The following is a 25,756-nucleotide window of genomic DNA, read 5'->3' as shown; positions in this document are numbered from 1 at the left end:
TAAATAGAGCTCCCAATAATGTAACGTTTCACTTGGTGAAAGGAAATCAGCTTTTAGCTGGAGGTTATCCCGAAATCTCCGCCATTTAAATGAGTTGGAGCCTCGTGTATCACTGTGCAAAAATGCCTGCCCCTCGAATTTTAGTGCACGCCTTCAAGTGGCATAGACGTCTGCACAAATAAGCCGAGCATAAAATGCCTGCACAGATAGGAATTCCTGGATGGGGGACTCATGTTTACCCGGCAGGTGCAAGTGTTCGAGTCCATGGGTTAAATTAAATTGAAAGGCAAATGCATGGAGCCAGGAAATGTGAGTATAATATTTGCGCCTTGTTAGTTTTCCATCGCTTCGCTGGAGCTGAATGATGACGACGACTGCGGGGATGCCGTTGAGTGGTTAGCCGAAGGAGTCGAATGGATGGGGGCGATGGGCGGAAATGTTTCACATTTAATGACATTTAACGGCCGACAACGACCGCACATAATTAAAATGCTAAATAACACTAGTCAAAAAAATAAAGTAAAATTTCGCGAAAAACGTTATTATGTTCATTATTTATCTTATATAGAAAAAAAAGGAGAATATAATTTTCTTAATCATAGGAGTCCAATTGAAATATTAAATTATTACAGTTTCTGCTGGCCATTATTATGTTGTTTTGTAAGCTGGTGTAATTATGGAAAAAAAAACCCGACATGAAAAAAATCAAATAAAATAAAATGCGAGCAATTGCTGTTCCAATTTCAGTTTGGCATTGGACTACAGGAAAAGTTAAAGGCTCCGCAAGAAACGCCCCCGCCAAAACCCAAACCAAGCGACTGCCAGAATCACGCTTAAGCTAACGATTTATGTGAGATTCTTTAAGCGAAATCCAAGTCAATTAGTTTCCTAATTCGTTTTACGAAAAGGAATTTATCGATTTTATCTGCAGACGTGCAGAAAGTAGTTAAGACCAGTTTTCTCCGAACCTACTTTCTCGCCATACAATCCTCGAGTGTGTGTGTGTGTGTGAGGCTGCGCGTTAGTGTTGATAATGATGCCGGGTATTTGTGTGTCCGTGTGTGTTTTATGCTTTCTCTGCGGGAGCGTAAGCAATAAACCAGCCGCATTGTTCATACGCCGCGTGGATCCTTGCAATAAAAAAATTGAAAACCAACAAGGAAAAGCAAGCAAACACTGGTTAATTAAATTAGATTTGCAAATTGTTTTGGAAGTCTATTTAATTGCTATACTTTTTCGGAAGAATATTTCCAAGTGGTTGTTAAGAAACTGATGAAATTATCAAAATAATTCTAACTATGCTTTTCAGCTGATTTTAAAATAATTTTAAATTCCCTGGCGAAAGATTTCAAGGCTACATTCAGTATATGGTAAATGTAATATCTTGTCATATTTAAATAAAACCCTGAATTTGCAGCATCGTTTTGTTTTCTCTTATAAGTAGATTTCAGACCTCGAAATAAATTAAAAATATATAAATCACTTAAAATTAAAAACTTGAGTTAATTCTCCATTTGTTTACATTCCCCAGCACTTCCACTTTTTCCCTTTTCCCCTTCGGCCACTGCAATACCCTTTTAACCCGCGGCGCGATCGCAAATTTCTTGGCAGGAAACAGTGTTGTAGTGGCTCAGGACGAAGAGGTAAAAGTGTTCCGCAGTCTTAAAGAATTTTTAATTGCTTTAAAAACAAGTTGAATGCTGTTTTATTTATTTTGGCGGGTCTCGGCGAAAGGAGTGCGTGCGGGCTGGGCGAACGGAAGGCTGGGGGCAAGACGATGCCATAGACAAATTCCATTAAACTTTTGGCTCCTAAACTGTGTCAAAGTTTTGGCCGGGGAGTAGGCTTCCTTGGTCCGCTGGCTCAGGATAATTCACTGGAGAATGAGGGACGGGGACTCGGAAGCTCTCTGGGTAAAAGTTTTAGCGCAAAGTAAACTCAACTCTGAATGAAATGAAAATGCCACAGAGGCAGTCCAATAGGGTATAAAGCGGGGGAGCAGTGGCTCTTAGACTGGTGACTGTGGACTGGTGCTGGTGTTCTTGGTGAGCAATCAATTTCTGTTGACGTTGACAACAAGGCAAAAGTCCGGCTAAAGTTAGGGCCAAAAAAGAGATGGTCCGGGGGCTAGGAAGATGAGATGAGACGCGACCGAGGCAACAAATCAAAGTCGATGCCGTTGCCGATGCCTCTTAAGACGCCTGTCGAATTGTTCTGGACGGCAGGGCTCCTTTCCCTGCTGCAATATCTCAATCTTAAGTCTGCTGCGGTTGAAGTGTATTTAAAAGTTTGATTAGTTTTTAATGTTTGTGGGGCAAGTTTTTCTTCATCATCTTTTTTTTGTATTTTCTGTAATTTCTATAAAGATAATTCGATCTGCGGCCTCGTACTTTATGTATTTGCTTTTATCTGTGGGCAAATACTGCCTATTCATCCATATGAGAACTAATCACAAGCATATTGCATAAAATAACAATTCCATAAATTGAAACATTTGTCTAGACACATTGTTGGCTGCCCATTTTAAATTGTATGAATAAAATTATGCAAATTGTTTTGCGTTTTAAAATACTACCAAAATTAATGTGAGCCTTTGAATCTGAAATTATTGAAATACAAAAATAAGTAATTCAATATGCCAGACTGTAATTTCTCGATCAAATTTATGGAATTAAAACTCACTTTATTTTAGCTTAGTTAAATATGGACTTTAATAATATTTTTGGAATGTTCAAAAAAATATTTTTAAATATTTAACTGTTCTATTCCGTTGATGCATATGTTTACTTACATAAAATTCTGTAAAAAAAACTGGCTATCTGGCTTTCAGCAGGTTGTAATTGAAATTGTTTTAATCATCCGCTTCCAGTACACGAAAATCTTTCGCCTTCCATCTGCCACCTTTCAGCATTTGAATTATAATGTATATAGAAAAAGGGCCCTCGTTTAGATGCAGTCATAAATTATGAATTATGAATGTCAAGGTGCCTATGTACGTGTGTGGCCCAAGGACTTCGTCCTCTCCGTTCCTGTTTTGCCGCTCGTCCCTCGGGTCCAATAATGTTAAGAGGCCCACGGCCCGCAGGGGGTGGCAACTTGGGCCAAGTTAATAGAAACACTTTCTGTGTGCAGAAGTTATAAACATTTATGGCAGCTACTTAAAAATGTCAAGCGAAAAAATTATGATAATGATACGTGACATTTGAAAGCAATAACAATTTAGTTAGCACGCACTTTTTGATTACTCATCTTTTTCATCGCATCCAGCCATCCCACAATTTCCCAGCATCGACCTTTTACATTGCTTTGGGTTCCCTTTATTATTTATGAGTTTTGTCCGCATAAAACGAAAAAAATTGCTTTAAAAGCTGAGCTCATATATATATATATATATATCATGTGTACGGCAAAATTGAATGCTTCCGCATTTTTTCGTTGTTTGAGTACGGAGACATGCACTTTGCCAGAATAATTTCTATATAAGTATAATACAAATGCGATCGTAAAGCGCATTTTATTTCCTATATCTCTCTTGAATTCGATGCAGATATCTACAGACTTTTATAGAGGCATTAAGTCCCTTAACCTTAATTTTACAAATATTTTTCTTAAGTTAAATGGAGTTTAATGTTGTGACTATATTTCAATAGCAATACTATGGCCATGAATTCCTTTGCTAAAATCAAATTGTGGGATAAAAATATATTAAGACCAGTTTAAGACTAAGAGGCTGAATTTGTTCCAACAAAAATAGAGAAAATATATATACCGTAAAATCTGTGTGACTCGTTTTACAGACTAACCGATTTAAGCTGGTTTTGTCCAATCCGTGCTTTTAGTTTTAACAACTGGTGGAAGTGGAGTGAGTGTGTTAATTTTTCACCAATTGTCATGGTTACGAAATTAAAAATAAAACTGGGCTAGGATCCGGGAGCAGATCCTCTGAGGGAAGCGGGCAAACAAACCAGCAGCCAGCTACCAGCAACCAGCAACCAGCAACTGTGGCAGTGGCAACAACATGAACAGCAAAGCACACATCCTGTGTGTCAACTGAATAATTCGTTGCATGCACAAAAGGCATGCACTCACATCCGGTTTCCTGTCATTCTTTTTGCTTTTTGCTTGCCAGAGACAGAAAGGGCCAGCAGAACTGGGCGTGGGAGTGGCCGAGCCTGCAATTTATGTCTATGTATTTGCCGTTGTTGTTGTCTTTATGGCGTGCTCGGTATTTGTTGCAACTTTTGTTTTGAATTCCTGCGGCCTTGTCACACGGCTCCATGAGCTCGCAGTTAAATTTATGTTTCAGCCCACACAGGCCCAACTCTTAACGAACAATAAGTGTGGGGGTTCTGAAAAAGTGTTGAGTGCAGCAGGAGCGGTTTGGGGGGTCGGGGTCGGGTCATAGGTCTCCTGGGATGGCGACGCGTCGCCCGCTTTTGTAAAGCAGCGTATAATCCACTGATTGCTCCCAAGGTTCAGCTTTCAACAATGAAGGACGCAGCACATACATACACCGAGCGAAAATGGGGGGCGCAATGGTGAATGATGGGGCAGCGAGGAGAAGAGTGATGACGGGACAGGTTACCCCAGCTATAGCTGTCAGGTCAACGGATGTGCTGCACTTCGCTGTTGCAGGCCAAGCTTTTCGACCAAGTTGGGTCCATTAACTGATTCATATGATTAAAATAATGTTAATTAATATAAAAGTCCATCCTTTAAATTATAGCAATTATAGACATACATAATCTTTATATATTTTTTAAATGAACAAAAAATAAGTGTTTATACAATCCACAGTTTTTTTGTTCGCTTAAATAAATTAACTATTATTTAATTAAATTTTTTTGTGAAAAGAGAATATAGATATGAAAAAGCTTATTATGTCTTATTTATTTTAAATTCAAACTAATACCAAGTTCCTAAAAAATACAGCTCGCAGCGATGTATTCACATATTAAAGTTTTTTCTTTTATTGTTAAACAATTACCTTCTTCTATACATTTCAAACCTTTAAAGAAGTACAATTTTTTGTGATAACATGCTTCAATTTAAGCCTAAACGACATTTCTGAGAATGTCTAGAAAAAAATGAATTGGTAAGTGTATTTTACATGTGTATGGAATATAGATCCTCCGCCCAACATCCTGCACTTCTTGGTGTCCTTTGTGTGTCCGCTGCAATGTCGTTGAATGACATCGCACCTGGCCTGGTCGAGGCTTGAACTTTCCATAGCCAAAGTCCCCATCTGGAGTCCCTAGCCAGTATTAATTTTGCATATGAATACGAGCACTATGGACCACTGGATGTGTCCTTGTTGTCAGAATAGCCCATTGCCGCTGCTCCTCCGTTTCCCAGCATAGCCATTCATGCAGCTACTTTTCTTCGCAATCGCGTCATGTTTATTGCATGTAATAAATAAAAAATAAATAGAAAGGAAAGCAACTTCGGCAAGCCGAATTTCTATTCCCTTGCTGCTGTTACAAAAAAATTAAATATTCTCTGTTTCGATTTAGGTGTTTAAAAACAATGAAGCTAGCTCGATTTTCCGATAAATTTATCGATCGTTTCAATGGCAGCTGTATGATACTGTCGTCTGAGTTTTATACAACTTAAGCCTGAAATTACTTTAAATAACTATATATATAACAAATTAGAATACCCTCTGCAAGGGTATTAAAATATCTAAAAAATCACATACCCACTTTTGTGACAGCCCGAAGTGGTAAAAGCTATTTAAGATGAGTTCTAAATTTGTTATACATTTTTAAAGCTATAAAATAATATGTCAAAGCTTAATCAATAATAAAGTTTTCAAAACAATGCATCGACATAGCTTTCAGAAGTAAAGATTTGACTTAGATTAACTCTCCGAAAGTATGCAATGGACTTGGAATTTTTTAACCCAACCAATCGATATTTTTGCTGCTTGTTTCCATTTCCTATTTGCAGCTCTAGCTTCATTAGGCGTCACCCAAGTAAATCAAGTCAGGCTGCAAACGTTGCAGAAAAATTAAAATGATATATATCTACTTTGTATGCACAACTGAGCCAAGTATTTTTCGTCCACATACGCAACCACACTCACCTGAAAAAGGGGTAAAGCTGCCAACTCGGCAGTTGTTGTTGCCCTGCACTGCATTTAAGTAAAATGAATTGCTTGCAATTTATTTTTGTTGCTTATCATATAAATTGCACTCGCTCGCCTGCAAGTCATTATTTGGCACATTTGCGCTCAATGACTGCACATTGTTTCTACATCTTCCCACACTCGCAGCCCTCAACCACAGCGTTAAATAGGAGTGACGAACCGGAAGTTTCCAGATACAACAACTGCTGACCCAGTGGGGCTTGGGTGGTCGAAATAGACCTGGCCGGTTGGTCTTTTGCACTTGACTGCATCTTTAACCCCCTGCAGGAGCAAAATTCGAAGACTCCTGAAAATGCCACTTAAGCATTTCCACCTTCCTTGCACACAGCACACAGTACTCCACACTTACACCCACTCAAATAATTTCCCGGTTTGTTTTTCCACGCAATGCGTGAATCTTTTTAAGAAAATCCGTTTCAAAGAATCTTTAGATACAGCTAATTTTGTATATATACTAAAATTAAATTAGCTTGAAAAAATCTCGACCGAGGTGTACATATAAATATATTTAGAAATAGTTTATTCGAATCGGACCAATATGTAGATTTTTTTTTGTGCAAATATGAATTAATAGTTCAAGTATTCAAATAAAATCAAGGCAGAATTTTGTAAGTTGCCAGACATTTGCACTTTAAACACATAATAAACATTTTTTTGACTGTATATTTGGTTTCATTTCATGTTACTCAATTGGGGAAATAATCTTTCGGCGGCTTCAGAACAATTACTTGCTGGCAATGAGTTTCGTTCGGAGCTACATTAAGCTGAGCTAATAGTCGTGACCCGAGACAGACCCCGCTTGTGATTAATAATTCTTTTCCTATCGCTATTGTCTGCCGTCGTTGTGGAGCGTCTGGAACCAGCCTTTTCAGCCTCAGTTAAACGAAAATTGAAACTCAATTATCATTTCAAAAATAGAAAGAGTTGATAAGATGAATGAGCATGGGTGCATTTATACATATATTATAAATTGTAATATGTGTATTATTTTTTTTCTTAAATATTATTTTAAAGAATATTTTCTGATGCTAACCAAATATTGAGCTGATATGAAAAATAACACGAAACCATCATTCATTGGAATAAATTGAAACTATTTTAAACTGATCTCACGTAGTAAAATATACAAGAAAAATAAAATTTCAAAAAATATATTTTTTCCCAAATTGTAACTACTTTAAATTCTTAATTTTCATTAACTGCTGCTTGCACTAATAAATATAAATAAAGGCCATTTTGCAGAAAAATATTGATGATTTATTTAATGTTAGTTAATGACAATTAATTTAAGTTTAAGTCGTGTAAAGAAAGCGTATGCATAATAATGATGCTTAATTTTTGTTTGTTGTCAAATTGCTAACTTTGACATGAAACAATTTCACTTATCAGTTAAATCTTCCAGGAAATTCTGAATGAGAAATTTCGTGTTTTCGTTTATTTTCATTGGTAATTTGTTCGTTATTTGGGTATCCATCGCTTGGGGAACATTGCTGCATACCGTTAATATACGTGCAGCGTTGATAGGTGCAAGTTTTTATACCGTTGTGCCATCTGCAATGTCTCCGAGTTGAATAACTGGCACCTCCGATCCCTGAGTTTAGGATATATCCATTATTTCCTGTAGGGAATCCAGTTGCTGGAACTTCTGCTGTAGTACATTCTTTTTTGCCGTCGAACGAGTGAGTGCAACTTTCCCTGGTGCACTTATATGTCCCTGTTTTCCAATCACAATAAGTACGGAACGAGTGTGCTGGGGCCGTCCATTGCCACTGATATTTCCACTGCGCCACCACAAAATCAATGACCATTAAATTGACAAATACAACCTGCATAAAAACAGTTTGGCAATTCTTTTATTTAAAATATTTCGTAGACTGCTCACTAGTAACTTCATTATGATAATAACATTAAATGTATTTTTCACAATTTATATAAACAGAGAATGGTTATATTTTGCAGCCAACTGCAAATACCCTTAAAACAAAAAATTATTAAAGCTATGTTCAAATAATTGTTCAATTACTTTCTATTGTTAATAACAAATACCTATTTGTAAAATACTACAACAATTGGAGTAAATAGTTTTTACTTTATATAAATATTTATATCGACTAATTTAAAAAGTGTTAGTACTGTTCTTTTGTGCACGTAAATATTCTTATCGACTTGGAAATTCCATCTATACTTTATTAATTTCCTGATACGATGCCTTACATGGGGAGAAAAAAATACACTTATCTTTACAGCTTAGAGTTCTAGACTCCAAGTAAATATTTCTTGTTATATGTTTCAATCACAGATAATTTCTCTACAATCACTAGTGACCTCATTCTGAGCAATGCTTTGACACTCAAAACAAAGAAGCAATATAAAGAAATTTAATAATTTGTTTTTTACGCAGTTCTCACTCAATTCTCAATTCTTATTTAGGGAAAAGAAGGAAAATTTTTTTTTTAATATTTTTTTTTAAATGTACAAATATATAATTAAAAGCTGATTAAGCTTAATTAAAAGATCAACAAAATAAACCGTTTTTAATTTTAAGTTCAATATTGTGATTGAATTATTGAGTATTAAAGACTGGCGCGTCCCCTTGATTTCCTTTAGGTTTATGGCTTAAATAAGCACAAGCAATCCTAAAATCTTAAAATCCTATTTTTCGTCGGGATTTCCAAAAGGATGGCTTAGATTTTTAAACCTAAATCTCGTTTTAATTCAAATTTGGAAATCTTTTAAACTGGGATCAATTGCCAGGACCCAAAAAAAAGTTCCATTATCTTCATCTTCAAAAGCATTAATTTGATCGATTTTTAAATAATTTATAGTATGTTTTTGTCATATTCAGCTTATTTAAAAATAAGCCTTTGTAATTCCTTAACTTATTTTAAGCCCAAACAAATATTTTAAATATATAAAAAATGAATAATGAATACTGCTTTTGATTATCAAAAGAGGTAAATAAATGCGCAAGAATGACGAGTCTAATTATCTGCTTAAAAAGCTAAATATTTTCATTCTCCATCTAAATTCATTCTTTGGTGTTGGTGCCCAGATCCGCTCAATCCAAAAAATACATAGCTGCCTTGGCACGATTTCAACGCGTGGAAACACTAGAACAAGATTATTTAGCAATCACAAATAAAGTGTTTCCCTAAGTCGCCCTGATTTCTAATCATCCAAAGTGCCACTTAACCAGTGTAAGCTAGTTTTCACTGAATCTTAGCATTGAAGGGCTCACTCATCTGGACATTGACTTCTAATCTATGCTCAAACATTAATTTCCCAGACGTATGGAAATTTTTTTTTTCGGGTCAAATATAATTGCTTGTACATAAGTCTGTCTGGTCGCTGATAACACTGGGGCTTGTGCCGGCACGCTGTGATTGCCGGAGAGCATAAAAGAACCGAGGCGGCCAAAAATTGTATTCATACCAGCAAGTACAGCCGGAGCATCAACATCATGAAATTCTTGGTGAGTACTTACAGACTTTTTACAACCGAAAATCGGCTGGACTTAAATAATTTCTTCATTTCGTCACAGATCCTTTTCTTCGCACTATTCGCCATCGCGGCTGCTCTGCCCCAGTGGAGAGGTGGTAATCAGCAACAGCAACAGCAAGAAGGATTCGGAGGTGGATTCGGATTTGACCAACAGCAACAGCAAGAACAAGCCAACTTCGGAGGATTGGGAGGAGAGCAACAGCAACAGCAAGAAGGCTTCGGAGGAGGATTTGACCAACAGCAACAGCAACAGCAACAGCAAGGAGGATTCGGAGGATGGTGATGGAGAAGTTTTTTTCTAACAATCTACACTCTTTGCAAGAAACACAACCACGTCTTTAACAAAATACCCTAATAAAAATAAAGCACGTTTTAAAAAATTGAAGTTTCATGGAATGGACAAAACAAGGTCATAAAATTATCTGACCGAAAGTGATATTTTATGAAATTATTTGTTTTTATAATTTTCAAAAAATTAAAATATCTCTTAAAGTTTTAATGAAAAAGACAACTGTGATTTAAGATTGATTGATAAATATTGAGCAAACTGAATTCCTGAGCAAATTTTGCAAGTAGTACTATTTTTTTTTAATTTTACAAAGAGTTATTAAAAAATAAAAATAATATATACTTCATTAATTTAAATATTATTTAAATTTTTCGATATTTTTCGATAGCCAATAACAACCAACAGTTTAGTGGCGGGCCAGTTTATAAAATTTTTTTTTTCACAAATAGTTCAGTAAAACTTGGTAAGCTATTTTGTTACATCTGCCTCATGAATTTAGTAATATTTTTTGCCATAAAACATAATTTAATTAAACAAACATTTTTCCGCATTGATAAATTTATAAGCGGAACGGAAATGTTATTTCTTAATACTTAGGCTGGCCGCAGTTACCTTTCTTTACCATTTTGTTATTAAGTCTTTTTATTATAATATAAATACAAGCCAAATTACATAAAATTTTTGATATTTTTGCATTGAAATATAAACACAACCAAAACTGGAAAGCAACATGCTTGGAAAAAAACAGACGAAATTCGATGTAGCTAATCGATAGCCTCCTCCGTAGCCGCCTTCTCTTGCTCCGTTTGCGGTCCCTGCCCATCGCCCAGATCGATCTCCTCCCTGTTGGCGTCCTGGAACTGGACCTCCCCCTCCGAGCCGCCCAGCTGGGTGGCCTGCCAGGCCCTTGTCCAGGGCAAGGACATCAGCGACATGACCTTGGACAGTCCGTGCTGCCGCTCCCACTCGCACTCCCGATCCCGCCTACTTGCGCCGCCCGCCTTCTTGTTCGGCAGCTGAAGCTCCTCGCAGCACAGCATCGAAACCAGCAAGTGCTCGACGAAGAGGGCGTGTGTCCGCCTCCGACTTCTGGTTACTTCCGTTTCCTGGCACCGCAGCTCCTGCTGCGTGATCCACTGCAGCAGAAGATGCCGCTTGGGGTGCCGTTTTGTTGGTTCCACAATGGTCGAGCTGGGAGAATGTTGAGTGTCCTGCTTGCTGGTCTCCTCTGTAAGATCGACGATGCTGGGTGGCTGGAGATCGGGGTTCCAAGAGTCGTCCGGCACTCGGCCCAGCTGCAGGATCATATCGAAACCCCTCGTCTGACGCTGTGGCTGCTGTTGCAGCTGTTGCAGCTGCTGGTGCTGCTGTTGCTGCAATTGGCGGCGTTGGCGAAGGCGACTCCTAGCCAAAATCCGGCGCAGGGGCGGTGTGTCCGGCTCCAGGAGATTGGCGTGATCGATGTGCTCAAGCAGGAGGTGATGCGACAGGTTGCGAATGGCCACCAACTGGATGGTCGGCAGGCCGGCGCACATGGGGCAGACCACATAGCCATCGGCGAGCCGGTGCTGTCCACACACATGCTCAATTAGCCGCTTGGCCGAGTGCCCGAATTGGCCGCAGTACGGACAGGTGTAGCAATTGGACAGGTGGACCAGATCCGGCACATCGCCGCCGAGCAGCGGAGCCGCCCGATCGGCCTGTTCGAGGATCAGCTGCATGGGATGGTAGCAGCGGTGGTCCTGCGTCTCGATCCGCTGGTCGTAGCACTCGCCGCACAGGTCATAGTTCACGCAGCGCATGCAGCGGAAGCGGCGACCCCGGAAGTGCCGCCTCTGACATCCGTCGCAGCAAATGTGGCGGTGGCCCATCGCTCCGGTGATCCTCGATCCTTGCGCTGACTTCGCTCTAAGCGCAAGCACTGAAAAACTGGTCGAAAATCTGGGCAATAAGGTTTGGAATTTCTACAAATCGAATCGAAAAAATGACAAATATCGATGGCAGGCCAAGGCGATGCGATGAAAAAGTGGCTCTGTTTTCGACATCACTTTTTTTTCATTGTTTTGTAAAAACATTAATAATGTATACATTTTAATCTATTTAATCTATTTTTGCAAAAAATTTAAAATACAAATATGTCTTCTGATAAGAACTACGTGGTTTGGTTGACGGTCGATTTTATTCTACATCATCAATACAAGCTAAATTGCTGGAATGACTTAAAAGATACCTACGTTGCCGAAAAAATAATATATATATATTCTTAAAATCTATTTATTTATATTGTGATAACATTTTGCACAGTATTATTTTTCTCCTGCCACTGTAAGCTTAAATCCAATTTAATCCACTTGGAATACTCTCCCAAAAAAATGCGCTTATACTTATTTAATTGGATACCCAGTCAGTAATGGGTTAAACCCTTCGGTTCTAACTGTAGCTGTTCCATTCGTGGCTCTGACTGTCTCTCTCTCTTTTTGACTCACTGTCTCGCTCTGTTCTTTTCAATTTTCCAAGCTGGGTGCGCGGCAATTGTAATGGAAGTCTTCCGGCTTCATGCACCTCCGTCCTTGCAATACCCTCTTTTAGGGAGTATCATGGCAGAACACTTAAAAAAAAACATAAAGCTGAGAAATTATAACTTTTTTAAATAGTCTTTTTGTTTTTAAATGTAAATACAAAAAGTATTTACATTATAAAACATTTTTAAATATATATATTATTTTGAAACCATGGTGTTTTTTTGGAAAATAATCATTAAAAAAAATCATGATTACAGCTCTAGTAGTAGTGGAAGTAGAGAAAATGTTTAAAATTTGTCACACAATAATCGGTCAAAGAAAATATTTTTCTTTTTGAAAATAAATACAGTTTTTTGAGTGTACAACCACAGCTCCTGTTTCTGCGCTGGTGTTGGTAATTATTTTATGGAGTGTAGCGGACGGGACGCAATCTCTTCGCCGATGTCTATGTGTGTGTGTATGCGTGGGCAACTTATGTTTACCAAGTGCGAAAGTGGAAACGTGCTGCAAACATGAAGTCCTGCCGCCCGCCCCTTTTTTCGCCCACTCTCCCAGTGTTTTACGCTTTATAATAGGATTTGAATACAATGGCATTGTAATGAAATGTGCAGCAAACGATGGTCTGCAGACGGTCTGTAGCAAGTCGAGCTCTGCGGTTGCCTTTGGACTCCGGCAAGTCCTGCGATTGCGATCCCGCCGGCTCTCCTCCGGCTCTCTGGGCCATTCCTTGCCATCCCTTGCCAAGAACAAGCCAAACAGCTGTTCCGCCTTTGTCTGTCTGCGCGTGTAATTTGAGTTGGTAATTAAAAGTAAAGCAAAAGGCAAACTGCTGCAACTGCCGCACATCAAGTTACCGCTTCACACGTATGTCCGTTCGCTCTCTAATGCCAAAGCAGTCGTCTAAGTGCACCACATTGGTTTTAATGCGAGAATGCTGCATTTAAAGGTGTCCTTTTTAAGTCCGGTGTGTGGATTGCATGCTCACCTTAAGAAACCTCATTCAATCATATAATATTTCAAAAGCTGTTTCATGTATAACTGCTGTAAAAACATTAAAAGACGATGTTTAAATTTTTTTAGAGTATAAGTCAAATATGTTAGTTTATTTACTCAAAAAGCTTATAAAATGCTTATCTTTACTTTTTATATTTATAATATACTTTTTCTCAGAACGCCGTTTCTAAATAAAATACTTTGGGCAAGTGGTAAAATGTTATCGAAATTATTAATGACCCTACTGTTATAATTGACCACATAACAAAAATCAGTCTTATTTTTTTTTCATAAAATAAAATATGAATGGCCGCTTTATTGCAAAAGTTGTAAATTTATTTATAGACCCTAAACGTTTGAAAGCCTAATTAGGTACGGCCGAAATATTTTTTCCGACCATTCAAAAACCAGAAGAATAACCATCAATCAACGCCTGTCGACCTTTGTTGATTAGTTTATCAATTAAATGTAATTTAAATTTTATTTTCATTAGCCTTTCAAAGGGTGCCGTTGGACCCGCTTCAATTGTGCTAATCAATGGCAAGCCTGTCTGAGAAATCTCACGGCCATAAGCGATTTGGAAAATCAGGCCTTAATGAAAATTAGAAGGCATTTCCCATTAAAATCGTTAGGTGGGATATTGCGGATGGATTCTTCTAATTGCGCTCCGCTTTTCTTTTTAGCGGATGCTGTCAATGAAAATTCGTTCCTTGCCCTCTTTTATTTATGTTAATTCGTTTGCCTTGCTTTGCGCATTTTTTTTTATTTCTTTTTTATTTTTTGCCAGCGTGACGATATGCTCAATTGCTTTTGTAATCAATCAAAGTCAAAAGCGCAAAATGTTACTTACATACACGTATTGGTGGGCGATAAAGGAGCGTATCCTGATGGGATCGGGGGCGGGAACGGGGACGGGAAAGGGGATGGGGATGGGTTGGAAAGTGCAGCCAGGATGCCCGGGGCGGAAACTGGATTGTCATGTGTGTTCGCGGGTCTCCCGATGCTAGATGCTCGATGCTCTTTGCTTGTATTTTGTGTTGGTGTTTGACGTGACACTTGAGCGACACTTGAAGCCCGATAATTGATATTGTGCAGGCTGAGGATGGGCTTACGGGAAGGATATGGATGGGGTGCCGGATGGAGTGGGCGTGGCCGAATGCCGGTGTGCGGCAGTTACGGATTCTTGTAATTGTCGCTGACACATTTTCGTGGTTTAGTTGTGGATGGAAGTCACTGATAAATCCAAAGGGAATGGCCGTCAATCACTGGTTAAGTCCACACGAGCTGTTGCCTTTAAAAAACATATCTATATAATTTCAAAAATAAAATCTAACTAAGGTTTAGCTCAGAAAGTCCTGGTAGCGAGGATTGTCCATTTACAAATAAACTTTTAAAGCTCAATTTAATTTTTTTAATCATCACAAATTTATTACATAAAAAATTGTCTTACAAATTACTCACGAGTGCCAGATTATGGAAAATATATGTTAGAACTGTGTTCTATTTTTGACAGCATACTGTTAGAGACTTTTAAATAACTAAATTCTATACCCCAGTGTTTTCTGTGGCCTCCCGAATACAGTATCTCTGCAGCTAAGTAATAGTTCAATCTCTTAAAAATAAACACTTTTTGCACGACTGAATTTAAAATTTGTAAGAAACCCATCAATCCGGGATTCAAGAAGTTTCCCCCTAGCGAAGCAAGTTTTCGACCTAAGTTTGTTTAATTTTGGTGCATTTGAGGAGCGACTCTTGAATCTGGTCAATGTGCCAGCTGCCGCACACTTAGTGTCAACTTCAGGAACAGTAACCTCCTGCCTTCCCCCAGAAAGCCACCAGATAATTGTTAACCATTAAGTCGCACCGCAAATCAAGTGCAGCAATTGCAACTGGACTGCAATTCATTTGCGGCATGGATCATTAAAGGGCGCAGGGGCCGAGAACTTTGGACCGGAGACAAACCGCACGCAAAGTTGCCAACGTGGCCGAAACAGACGTCACCGCCGGAACCAGTCCGGGCCCAAACAAACTGAGCTGAACCCAACCAACCACCATCCAGCCCCTCAGGCCAACGGAAAAGCGTCAGCTGAAAGTTTGTGAGCATAAAGAGTTTTCAGCCAAGTGATGGATGGAGTGGATGGGTTGGCATGGTAATGGGTATAAAAAGGATTGCAGACTGGTTTCACGCCACTTTCGGATCCATTAGGCATTCGATGCCAATCCGGCGATGATGATAATAATGAGCAGCAGAGCGCTTTGAACTTTGGACTGGAGACTATAATGACATGCGTCGCAACTATTTCGCATTTGGAATATTTAATGTACAGAATTTTGAAAACATTATCCGTCATTAGTGTCAGAAATTATGGCACATCCAGCGAAATCCTTTTAACGTCGCAGCCCAGTCCCTTCTACTTGCCGAATCCTTCTCGCCGACAAGTGATAAGTCGATTCAGTTAATAATGTCAGGCCGTCAAATGAGCAGACAACAGGGATGACATCTATTAGACGACTGCTAGACACTTTTCAGCCTGCCTGCCAGGGACCGGTCACATTAATATTAATTTATCAGTGCAAAAAGAGAAACGAGAAAGTACGTTACTTATGAAATTTTATCATATTCGGCAATTAAGCTGCGCTCACGGCGTCTATGACATTTTAATTAAAGCCAAACCAAAAGCCGCAGTCAAAGTGAGCCGCCATGGAGAACAAAAAAAAGATAAACGCCCCAGTCGAATGCCTCTTGAAATTATTATCATCACACCCACAAAGGCAAACAAGGGTAAAAAAGAGCAAGTAAAGAAAGCAAAAGTTTGGCGACAATCCCGACGCACTTTTATGGCCCGGCTTTTGGCTGCGAGTGAAAATGAAGATACGAGAAAGTCCCGTTCCGACCCCAAAACTTGGTATCAGTGTCATGAGTGGGAGGTACTTAGGGATGGCACAGAGAAAACTATTCAAGTATTGACGAATATTAAACAAAGTAAATATAGAAAGTAAGCAATAAAAATAATTTAAAACGATATAAGCTGAGTTAAATTAAAATATATTTGGGAATGATTTAATCAAAATGTATATCTTGAAAAAGAAAAAGTGGCATTTTTAACATTAACCATTTTAAATTTAAAATATTTTTCAAAAAATAATAAATAATAATAATTTTTTCTTCTTTATCAAGCACCTTTATTTAAGGCGCTACATTTTGTATACGTTTACGCATACGGTTTTTAAGTTGAATTTCTTGAGATTTTCCAGGAGCTTCCATCGCTGCCGTGAAAACTTTGGCGTGTGTGAGAGTGTAATTTTCTGCTTAAAGTATGATTGCAAGTGTGAAAATATATATGCTAAACGTGCCCGAGCGCCCCTCTTCGCCTTTGCCGTTCCCGTTGCGCTTCATGCGTTTTTGTTTTATGACGCGGCGACGTGCTCGGAAAATGAAAAGCACTTGACGCGCCAAAGTGCTGAACTTGGCGGTCCTCCACTGGAGCTCCGTCCGTCCGTCTGTCCGTCCGTCCGCCGGTTCATCAGGCCCCAAACCACCCGACTCACAGTTGGTCCACACATGCTAAATCGTAAAATGCTCCATTCTTTTTTTTCTCGAGTTTTTTCTTTACTGTTAAAGTTTTAATACTCTTTCTGAGGGGTACATAAGATACGATAAAATAGCAAAAAGCAAAGGTAAACAGTAATATATGTATTTCTTACGGAAAGTTTTATAATTTAGGTAAGACAGTTTTCCAAGGAAAAGGTGTAGACAAGAAAGAATGGCTAACTTTATTATATTAATTCAATTGAATATATATAACTATTCTATGTTGAAATCGAATTGATACATTTTTATAAGCTTATATATTTTAAACTACAGTAAGCTACTGCAAAATTATGGAAATAAATTGGGATGAATGGCGACCTATTCTGAAGATTTCTGTGGACAAATTTAAACATTTCGTAGCCCTAATTTAAGTAAGAGTATATCCTTAGCGTGGAAAAAGACCAAAATCAGTTTCAACTTTTTCTCGTTGCCTTATTTTTTATGCGACGTGCGCTTGCCTGTAAATGGGTTTCTCCTTGGCTTCCTTTACTTCTATTCCATTCTCATTTGTTCGAACAATTTAAGAAATTGTCGCCCTGTTCTTGCCTCAGCACCCTGGCCATTCGGCATAAAAAACACTATGCATGTGTGAAGTTTATAGTAAATAAAGTATGATTGTCTATTGTCAATGCTCGTTGCTTTTGTGGTTTATAAAAATTCAACACTCTATTTGCTGCTCGTCGTTCGCTCGCTCCCTCTCAGTTAATTTCATTTGATTTATATGGATTGTGCGAATGGAAATGGAAGTGGAAATGGGGATGAGCACGGCTTTGAAGTTGGGGTTAAGCCATGTTCTGTAATCGCTCTTGTTGATGACGCTGATTCTGGATGCTATTGTGGTCAATAAATTACCAGCTGTGCAGAAAAGCCTTTAGCGCTTTTGTTCCTTTTCACACATTTGAAGTGCACTTTATGCTTTTTGCATGCGCAATTCGCAATTAATTAAAACAATTATGTAGGCAACGACACAAAATCAACAACAACAGGAAAAAGGCAATCCAAAGGGCAGAGCAAAAAATAAAACAGAGCTCCAACAAGAAAAACGAAAATTTTCTGCGGTGAAATGTCATGTCGCCTGTCAACCACACATTCTCAGTTCGAGTATTATGCAATTATAAAAATGGAAGAACAGGTCTGGTTAAATGACCATCCACATCAGACAACTCGTACACCTTGCTTCTTGAGTCAAATTTAAATCGAAAATGGAGAGATTTAAGCAAATAGTGAACTATTTTTCGAGCCGGCTGTGTGAATTATGCAATTGTTCCTATACCTCATGACCACATCGATATCATTAATGTTGATCATGGAGAACGACGCTACCCCATTAATGTCATTACTGGATGGCACTTTCCTGGACAGTTACAATTACTCGACAGAAAGCCGGGAAGGCAGGCTGAGCTCCTATCCATTGGGTAATGCAAAAGTATGGAATACCTCTAATATAAAACCCACTAGATTAAGTAAAATGTTTAGCCGAGAAGATCAGAATGAGATTAAGAGAAAAATTATCGATAAAGAGGAACAAATAAGAATTGAGAGATTATGGGATCCCATTCTTAATCAAAGCTACGACTTTTCTAGCTTTAAGGATTACAATAACACTTCTAATATAAGACCCATTAGAATAAGTAAAAAGTTAAGCCGGATAGATCGAGAAAATATGCAATATAAAATGGCAGACAAAAAAGAACTAACAATTGATAATTTGAGGAGTTCTACATTTAATGAAACCTATAACTCTTCGATCCTAGAGGGTTATAATAACGGAAGCCAAAGATATGAAAATAAAATCGAAGAAAATGAATTGGTGTATCAAAATGTTTCGGAAGTCACCCAAACCACAACCAGTTTAAAATTCGATGACTTATCAGAAACGGAAGCAGATTGGTTTCCTCTCTATAATAAAAGCTCTACCTGCGACAATTCTAATATTTCATTGCCTGGCATTACATCAAGTGCTAATTCTCTACAAGACACTTCAGCAAGAAGTTCAAAAATAAAAGTATATCCACTAAAAATGAAAATATTCCTAAGGCCGGAACTAAAGTTTGGACAGACATATTCCATATTCACGACTATTCCCAGTCTGGGCAAGGAAAATTTTGTGCTCAGACTTACAGTAGATACCAATGATTATTTAATCGATGAAGTTGTAACGGCAGTCGATATCGCATTTTCAGGCTGGCATAAAACATCGAATTTGCAGAGTTTATTGAAAAAATGGGGCATTTTAAACCATCGACTTTCCTATAATCAATGCTATTACTATCGCAGTACAGCTAGTTTTTTCAATACGAAACACAAATACGTCATCGGCAAAATAAGTTCAATGGAAAACAGAAAAAAGTTACTGGCAAAAATGGTGCGTTCAAAAATTAAAGTGCGGAAACCTCGAAATGTAAGATGTCTACCCTCCTTGAACTTAGAATTCTGCAAGAATCCCAACGAGCCTGTGGAGGTGTCACCCTGGGGTCACCTCGAATTTTTCGCAACTATAAGCGAGGACTGTCCCACAGTGGACTATGAAAGAATCTATTGGAATTTTTATGATATTACAGAGAAAAGTGAGCCCAAAGTTTGATGGAAGCAATTTCTTCAACTAATTTCATTGCATTCGATATTTTTTAGTTCTTATGGCTCAAGTGAAAGGAAGCACAGGTCTTGTAGTAAAGTTACTGCCTTACAAGCTTAAGTTTCTCTTCGAACCTGATCCAACAAAAGTCTTTTTATTACGTGGGAGGATCAAATTGAATGATGTCATTACTGAAGCTCGTGTGAGTTGACAAAGTCAGGAGAAATGTATAACCCCACAGTCTTTCATCTTGATTTCAGTGCTATGTGACGTACAAAACGCCCCAGGTTGAGCCCCAAATCAGAGGCAATGAGCAACGAAAAGTGGACGTTCGGCATCCAGTTATTATCGACGGGTCCTTAAGCAAGGACAGAATCAAAGAGACGGAATCTCTTGACACTAAGCATTTTTTTTGGAGTTGTCGCAGCCTCGACAATCCTGAAAACAAATATTGTCATAAAGACATGTCTGAAAGTGAGTACTATAAGCTAGAAGTTTGTAAAAAATGTGTGCCGTTTTATTCAAAGTTATAATTAAGCATTAGTAGTGCCTGTATATTAAACAGCAGTTGTGACTTATTTTTAAATTATTAATGAAGTTTATATTTATATGTAAATATCAAACGATTTAATAAATAAAAAATTAAGGGAAAATAGTTTTACTTTTTTATGAAGGATAGTCTATTACTGTATGACAGCATAAAAAATTAACAGATATATCTATTACTATAGTAAATATGTCAGGATAAGGTAAAGCTTAATTAAGCTTAGATTTAAGCCATTTATAAACCCTTTTATATACCTTTTTTCCCAGTGCCTATCATAAAACTGCCAGCCAATGCCCTCAAGGCAGGAGCCGTTTACGACTTTAGTTTGACCGTCATCTCGCAAATTGATCATGAGAATCGCAGAACCGTCACTCAAAAGGTGAAAGGCGTCTCCGCCAAAACAGTCACGCCTCAAATCCTGTGCAGGCGGAACTGTGACCTTGGAGTATATGCTCCGGTCGAAAGTGTCCACTTGGTGCCCAAATGCGAGGACTGCCGGGCGAAGATAAAGCGCTACGAGTGGTGGGTGTTGGTGGAAGGATCAAAACCGTACTTGGAAACGCGGCACAAATATCTAATCCTCCAGAATAAGGAGCCCATTATTTCCATTCGGCTGAGGTTGTTTTTGGCGAACAGGATGTCGGCGGATGCCTTTTACACGCTTCGCCGGAACGACGGGCCTGAAAAAGGAGCTTGTCGGATCTCTCCATCCTTTGGCATCGAATCCGTAACCATTTTTGAGATCGATTGCCGCGGATTTGAGTCGCCCTACTCGCCGGTGACCTTTCGCTACAAGGTGCCGATGGGCGTGGTCGCCTCGAATGTGCCATATATGCGATTTAATCTTACCTTTCCCGCCACCGAAAAACTTTCGGTTTCGATTTGCGACACCATCGATATGTGCGTGACCCGGAAGCTGCAAGTGAAAGTGATTCCGATGAGGAATTACCGGTCGACTCACTTCACCCGTCGGATCATGAAGAGCATGGCGAGTGTGCCGGATTCGTTGGTGCGTGGCCAGTGGAATAGGGCTTATGTCAAGGGTCTCATGGCCACCAAATGGATCCGGACGACCAACGATGGTCGACTGGTGTACTCGTATTTCGAGAATGTGAGGGCAAGAACGGGATCCCAGCTGGAGCAGATCACCACGCTGGCCACGCACATATTGACCCGGCTGTCGCCAGTTGATTACCGCGGAGCCACCCTAATGGGGGACATTTTCAGCCAGCTGTGCCAAATCTTCGAGAAGATTATTAAGGACCGCGAGTGGCTGCATCGAGATGCCTACTTCTCGTTGACCGCCATGCATATGTTCTTCATGTCCGTTCTGGGCAAAAAATCGGAGCACCATTCGAAGGCCATGTGCAAGACCTATAGTCCAGAGTGCCTCAATCTGCAAAAGCTTGATCTGGTGAAGAACTTCACTATCGAGTTTGATCCCCTGATTTTGCTGCGCATCAATAGCTGGATGATAAGCACCTGGTTCCTGTACAAGTGCGTCTATTTCCTGGGCGTCCTGGCCACCCATAGACATCATCCCTACGACGACGCCTTGACGGTCCACAAAGGCGGCATTGCCTACCAGGTAGGTTTGTATCGATATATACAAAATTCGAATTTTAGCTATCACCATATATTTTTAAAAACGATAAATAATCCTGCAAGAGTACATAAACTTTGGTTTGCTGAAGTTTGCTTAATTTCTTGTTTTTTATATATCACAATTGAATATCAATTTCGCACGAACTACGATTTGCTTTAATATCAGTACAAATTATGGTATGGTTATATTCTATACAAAGTTAGTTGGAATTTGGTTGGAAGAGATTTCTGTAGCACCTTAGGCTGATATTTTCTCCCCTCCCTTCTGCCAGGTGAATGTGACCGAGGTGACGCGCAACGCCAAAGGCTTCACCCTGGCGACCATCGACAAAATCCACGTTATTGAAGTGTCGGCAGAGCTCCTCCACGAACTGAAAGCCAGCCTGCGACACAGCTCCATTCTGTTCCAGACCATCTCGCAGCAGAACCACCACAACATCTTCTGGTGGTACCCAGAACCACTGCCCTCGAAGACCAGTGTGCTAATCGTCCACGCCTACAGTCCCGTTGAGTATTTCAGGAGCGCCCAAGAGTCCGAGTTGAAACATCCGCTGGTCTACAAGACGAACATCACCCAGTTCAACGAGGAGTCGTCCTTCACCCCGTGGATGGCCAACAACAGTATTGAGAACAGCTCGGAAGTCCACATATACAGTATGATGCTGGGTCACAAGGCCATGTTGGGGGTGCGAATTGTGGGTTGCTCGGAGCCGATGTACATCAAGATGCGGATGCACAGGTGGCCCAAGCTGAGGGAGCTCAAGCAGGATGCCTGCCGGGTAGCCCCCGGAATGGAGGGCAAGCGGATTTGGATGGCCAACTCCTGCGGTCGGAGCCAGGCATTCGTGGCCATTCAAAGGAAAAAGAGAAAGCTGAAGTGGCTGGTGAGAAATGACGACGAATCAGATTATAAGACACGGCAGCTTAACTACTCGATACTGCTGGAGATATATCAGTGCAATTTCTGGAAGAACCTCTCGTTGGACCCAGGATGGAGTGAGGACTACTGCACCACCACGTTCGAGCACAGTTTCGGCACATCCGTCCAGTGCACCTGCTACACCCTGGGCACCCTGTCCTCTCGTATTTTCCCCATCTCAGCGGAATTGGTTGTGGAGTACATACCCGAACCCATACTCTTCTTCACCGCCATCATGCTGATTCTATTTATACTGCTTTTTATGCTGCTCATCATTATGTTGATCATGAATATGGAGTCTCTTTCTGCTCATCGCAGGGAGCAGAACGTACTGCAGTGCCAATCGGCCAAGACTGTGGTCAAGAATAAAGCGGCGACGATCAGCCACGGATCGGAGATATGCCTGGTCATTGTGACCGGTGGTCAGGAGTTTGCGGGCACAACATCGAACATAAAGTTCTACTTCAAGTCGCCGAATCGAGAGCAGACGACGTACAAAATCACTCAGGATCCGGGACATCCGAAATTGTTGAGGAACAGCACTAATATGCTGATGGTTCCCCGGGGCACCATCTATATACCCACCCGACTGTCCCTGGGTATCGAACGGAATGGCCGATATCCCTCGTGGTATTGTCGCACTGTCACAGTGGTGGATCTGCAGTTGAAAGTTCAGCAGCTTTTCGTCGTGAAGAGTTGGATTGAGCGGGGTCACACGGAGTTCATGCGCTCCAAGTTCTTCACAGCTGGCAGCTATAGCAAGTCGCCCAAATACACTTGGTGCCGCCGTTTAAAGATCCGTTCCGAGCAGCTGTATGTCAGCTGGTTTATGATCAACCCAATCACGGGTCCCTGGCAAAGTAGCGTTGGAGGCTTCACCATGAATCGCTTCCAACGCACCTCCGTCTGGATCTGCCAGTTGGCTATTACCGTGACTGTGGTCTGTCTGTATTTCGGAGAGAGTACCGCGGATGTCATTCAGGAGGAAATAAGGCAGAACATCCAAAACTACCTTAAAATTAGCGCTGTTGCTGCCCTGGCATTCTACGCATTTGTCATAGGCTTGTTTATACATTTGTTATTTGAGGTCCTCATTTTACGATGGCTATGGCCGCAGAACTAAACTTACTTTTAAAATCTTGCCAGTATACTAAACTTGTTTAATAAAAGCTATAATTTACTAAAGAAATAATAAAATGTATTTTATTTTGCAAGTTCATTGAAGATAATTTCTAATCATACCAATAACAAGAAAGGAAGCAAACTTTGGCAAGTCGAAGTTCATATACCCTTGCAGACTCAAAAACGACTACATTTCAATTTGTATGCCTATATTACTAAACACACAGAAGCTATGTCGATTTTGCGCTGCATTATTGGCTTACATTTGGTAAAGTAGAAGTCCAATTTTGAGCCATTCTATTACAAGACATCGGAAAATTGGAAATAACTAACATGAAAATGGGTCAAAAATTTGATCAACGTTAAATGGAAAATTTTCAGAGAATCGAATCACAATTCTTTAGAGGTATGCCACTTTGGAATCGGAATAAATTTGGTAATGTTATGGACTCTCAAAGTCCAACTTAATGTCACTATTTTACAAGACTTCGGAAAATTAGAAATAACTAACATGAAAATGAGTCAAAAATTTGATAAACGTTAAATTGAAAAATTTGAATGCAAATTTTCAGAGAATCGAATCACAATTCTTTAGAGGTATGCCACTTTGAAATCGGCTTAAATTTGGTAAAGTTATGGACTCTCGAAGTCCAACTTAATGTCACTATTTTACAAGACATCGGAAAATTAGAAATAAACAACATGAAAATGGGTCAAAAATTTGATCAACGTTAAATGGAAAATTTTGAATGCAAATTTTCAGAGAATCGAATCACAATTCTTTAGAGGTATGCCACTTTGGAATCGGATTAAATTTGGTAAAGTTATGGACTCTCGAAGTCCAACTTAATGTCACTATTTTACAAGACATCGGAAAATTAGAAATAAATAACATGTAAATGGGTCAAAAATTTAATCGACGTTAAATTAATAAATTTGAATGCAGATTTTTAGAGAATCGTATCACAATTCTTTAGAGGTATGCCACTTTAATGTCGGCTTAAGTTTGGTAAAGTTATGGGCTCTCGAAGTCGAATAGCAAATATTTCCATTTTATAGCACTGGCATTTTTGTAACTATCATTTTTATTGAAGAAGGCTTAACACTCGAGAAGTATTTGATCTTATTATATTAAACATTTTGATATTCATTGGTCATAGCTGATTAAACCTATTATTTTGCGATATCCACATATTGTCAATATGGGAGGAGTTTTAAAAATAATTTTTTAAATTTAAATAGAGAGGAATGGCATGAGAAGGGCTTTGCCTTCTGTTCTGGCGACCGTATCCGACCGGGTTTGGGCTAATGGATTTTTCCACGCCTAATTACCATTACTTAGCCGAAAGGGGGCAAAAAACACAGACACCAACGTAAAAAAGGTAAAATTGCATTAAAAATTATCGCTTTTTTTTTAGAAACTATGCTTTTGGTATATTATTTTTTGTAACTTGAGTGTGTATGCAAATGGAATTTCATAGTCACCATTAACACCTTTTTGCACTGTCTCTCCTTCACACCTGTTTCTTGTGGTCCCTGCCATTTTTTTTGTTCGCATATTTTATGTGACGTTGGGTGAAATTTAAAAAAAATAAAAATGCATTTAATTAAATGCCACACAAATGCTGCGAAAAACGTTTTCAACGTGTGATATTTTATGCCAGAAGTCGGTCTTTTTTTCCTTCGCCACTGTTGTTCTCGTTTCTCATTGTCGTGGGGACAGTCGAAAAATGCATTTTCATAACGTTACTGGGCATTATAAATGTGTTAAGTTGGGGTGGCTTGGGTTGTGAATGGTTTGCCTTTTAGGAATATTTCAGAGAGTGCGCATAATTTACCACGAAGAAGCTTAGAGCGTAAGTTAGAATATTTTTATTATAAGAAATGGACATTCCCGATACTTAATAATCAATCATAGAGATTTTTATTAAGTGAGCAGAATA

At 39.2% G+C, this 25,756-nt stretch overlaps 3 protein-coding genes across 3 annotated transcripts; 2 read left to right on the top strand and 1 right to left on the bottom strand.

Annotated features, from left to right (window-relative positions):
- Nucleotides 1-9,539: 9,539 nt before the first annotated feature.
- On the top strand, nucleotides 9,540-10,029 carry LOC108046521 (single-stranded DNA-binding protein-like). Its single transcript, XM_017126232.2, has 2 exons — nucleotides 9,540-9,620; nucleotides 9,690-10,029. The coding sequence occupies exons 1-2, from the start codon at nucleotides 9,609-9,611 to the stop codon at nucleotides 9,930-9,932; spliced, it is 255 nt and encodes an 84-aa protein (XP_016981721.2). The 5' UTR covers nucleotides 9,540-9,608; the 3' UTR covers nucleotides 9,933-10,029.
- Nucleotides 10,030-10,624: 595 nt separating this feature from the next.
- Nucleotides 10,625-11,950, bottom strand: LOC108046520. Its single transcript, XM_017126231.2, has one exon. The coding sequence runs from the start codon at nucleotides 11,807-11,809 to the stop codon at nucleotides 10,703-10,705; it is 1,107 nt and encodes a 368-aa protein (XP_016981720.2). The 5' UTR covers nucleotides 11,810-11,950; the 3' UTR covers nucleotides 10,625-10,702.
- Nucleotides 11,951-18,300: 6,350 nt separating this feature from the next.
- Nucleotides 18,301-23,814, top strand: LOC108046469. The gene is made up of 5 exons (XM_017126164.2): nucleotides 18,301-19,612; nucleotides 19,677-19,822; nucleotides 19,881-20,094; nucleotides 20,434-21,755; nucleotides 22,045-23,814. Exons 1-5 carry the CDS (start codon nucleotides 18,301-18,303, stop codon nucleotides 23,812-23,814), a joined length of 4,764 nt encoding a protein of 1,587 aa, XP_016981653.2.
- The last annotated feature ends 1,942 nt before the right edge of the window (nucleotides 23,815-25,756 follow it).

Source organism: Drosophila rhopaloa, unplaced genomic scaffold (assembly GCF_018152115.1).
Source record: "Drosophila rhopaloa isolate 14029-0021.01 unplaced genomic scaffold, ASM1815211v1 contig_2, whole genome shotgun sequence".
Taxonomy (NCBI): domain Eukaryota; kingdom Metazoa; phylum Arthropoda; class Insecta; order Diptera; family Drosophilidae; genus Drosophila; species Drosophila rhopaloa.
Note: the sequence above shows the minus strand (reverse complement) of the source record. Positions and strands in the feature narration are given on the sequence as shown.

Excerpts from the sequence above, each read along its gene's own strand:
- LOC108046469 (XM_017126164.2), top strand. The coding sequence starts at position 18,301 with ATGCAATTGTTCCTATACCTCATGACCACATCGATATCATTAATGTTG. Across the intron at positions 19,823-19,880 it reads ATGTCATTACTGAAGCTCGT|TGCTATGTGACGTACAAAAC; the intron begins GTGAGTTGACAA and ends TCTTGATTTCAG. Across the intron at positions 21,756-22,044 it reads AAGGCGGCATTGCCTACCAG|GTGAATGTGACCGAGGTGAC; the intron begins GTAGGTTTGTAT and ends CCCTTCTGCCAG.
- LOC108046520 (XM_017126231.2), bottom strand. The coding sequence starts at position 11,809 with ATGGGCCACCGCCACATTTGCTGCGACGGATGTCAGAGGCGGCACTTC.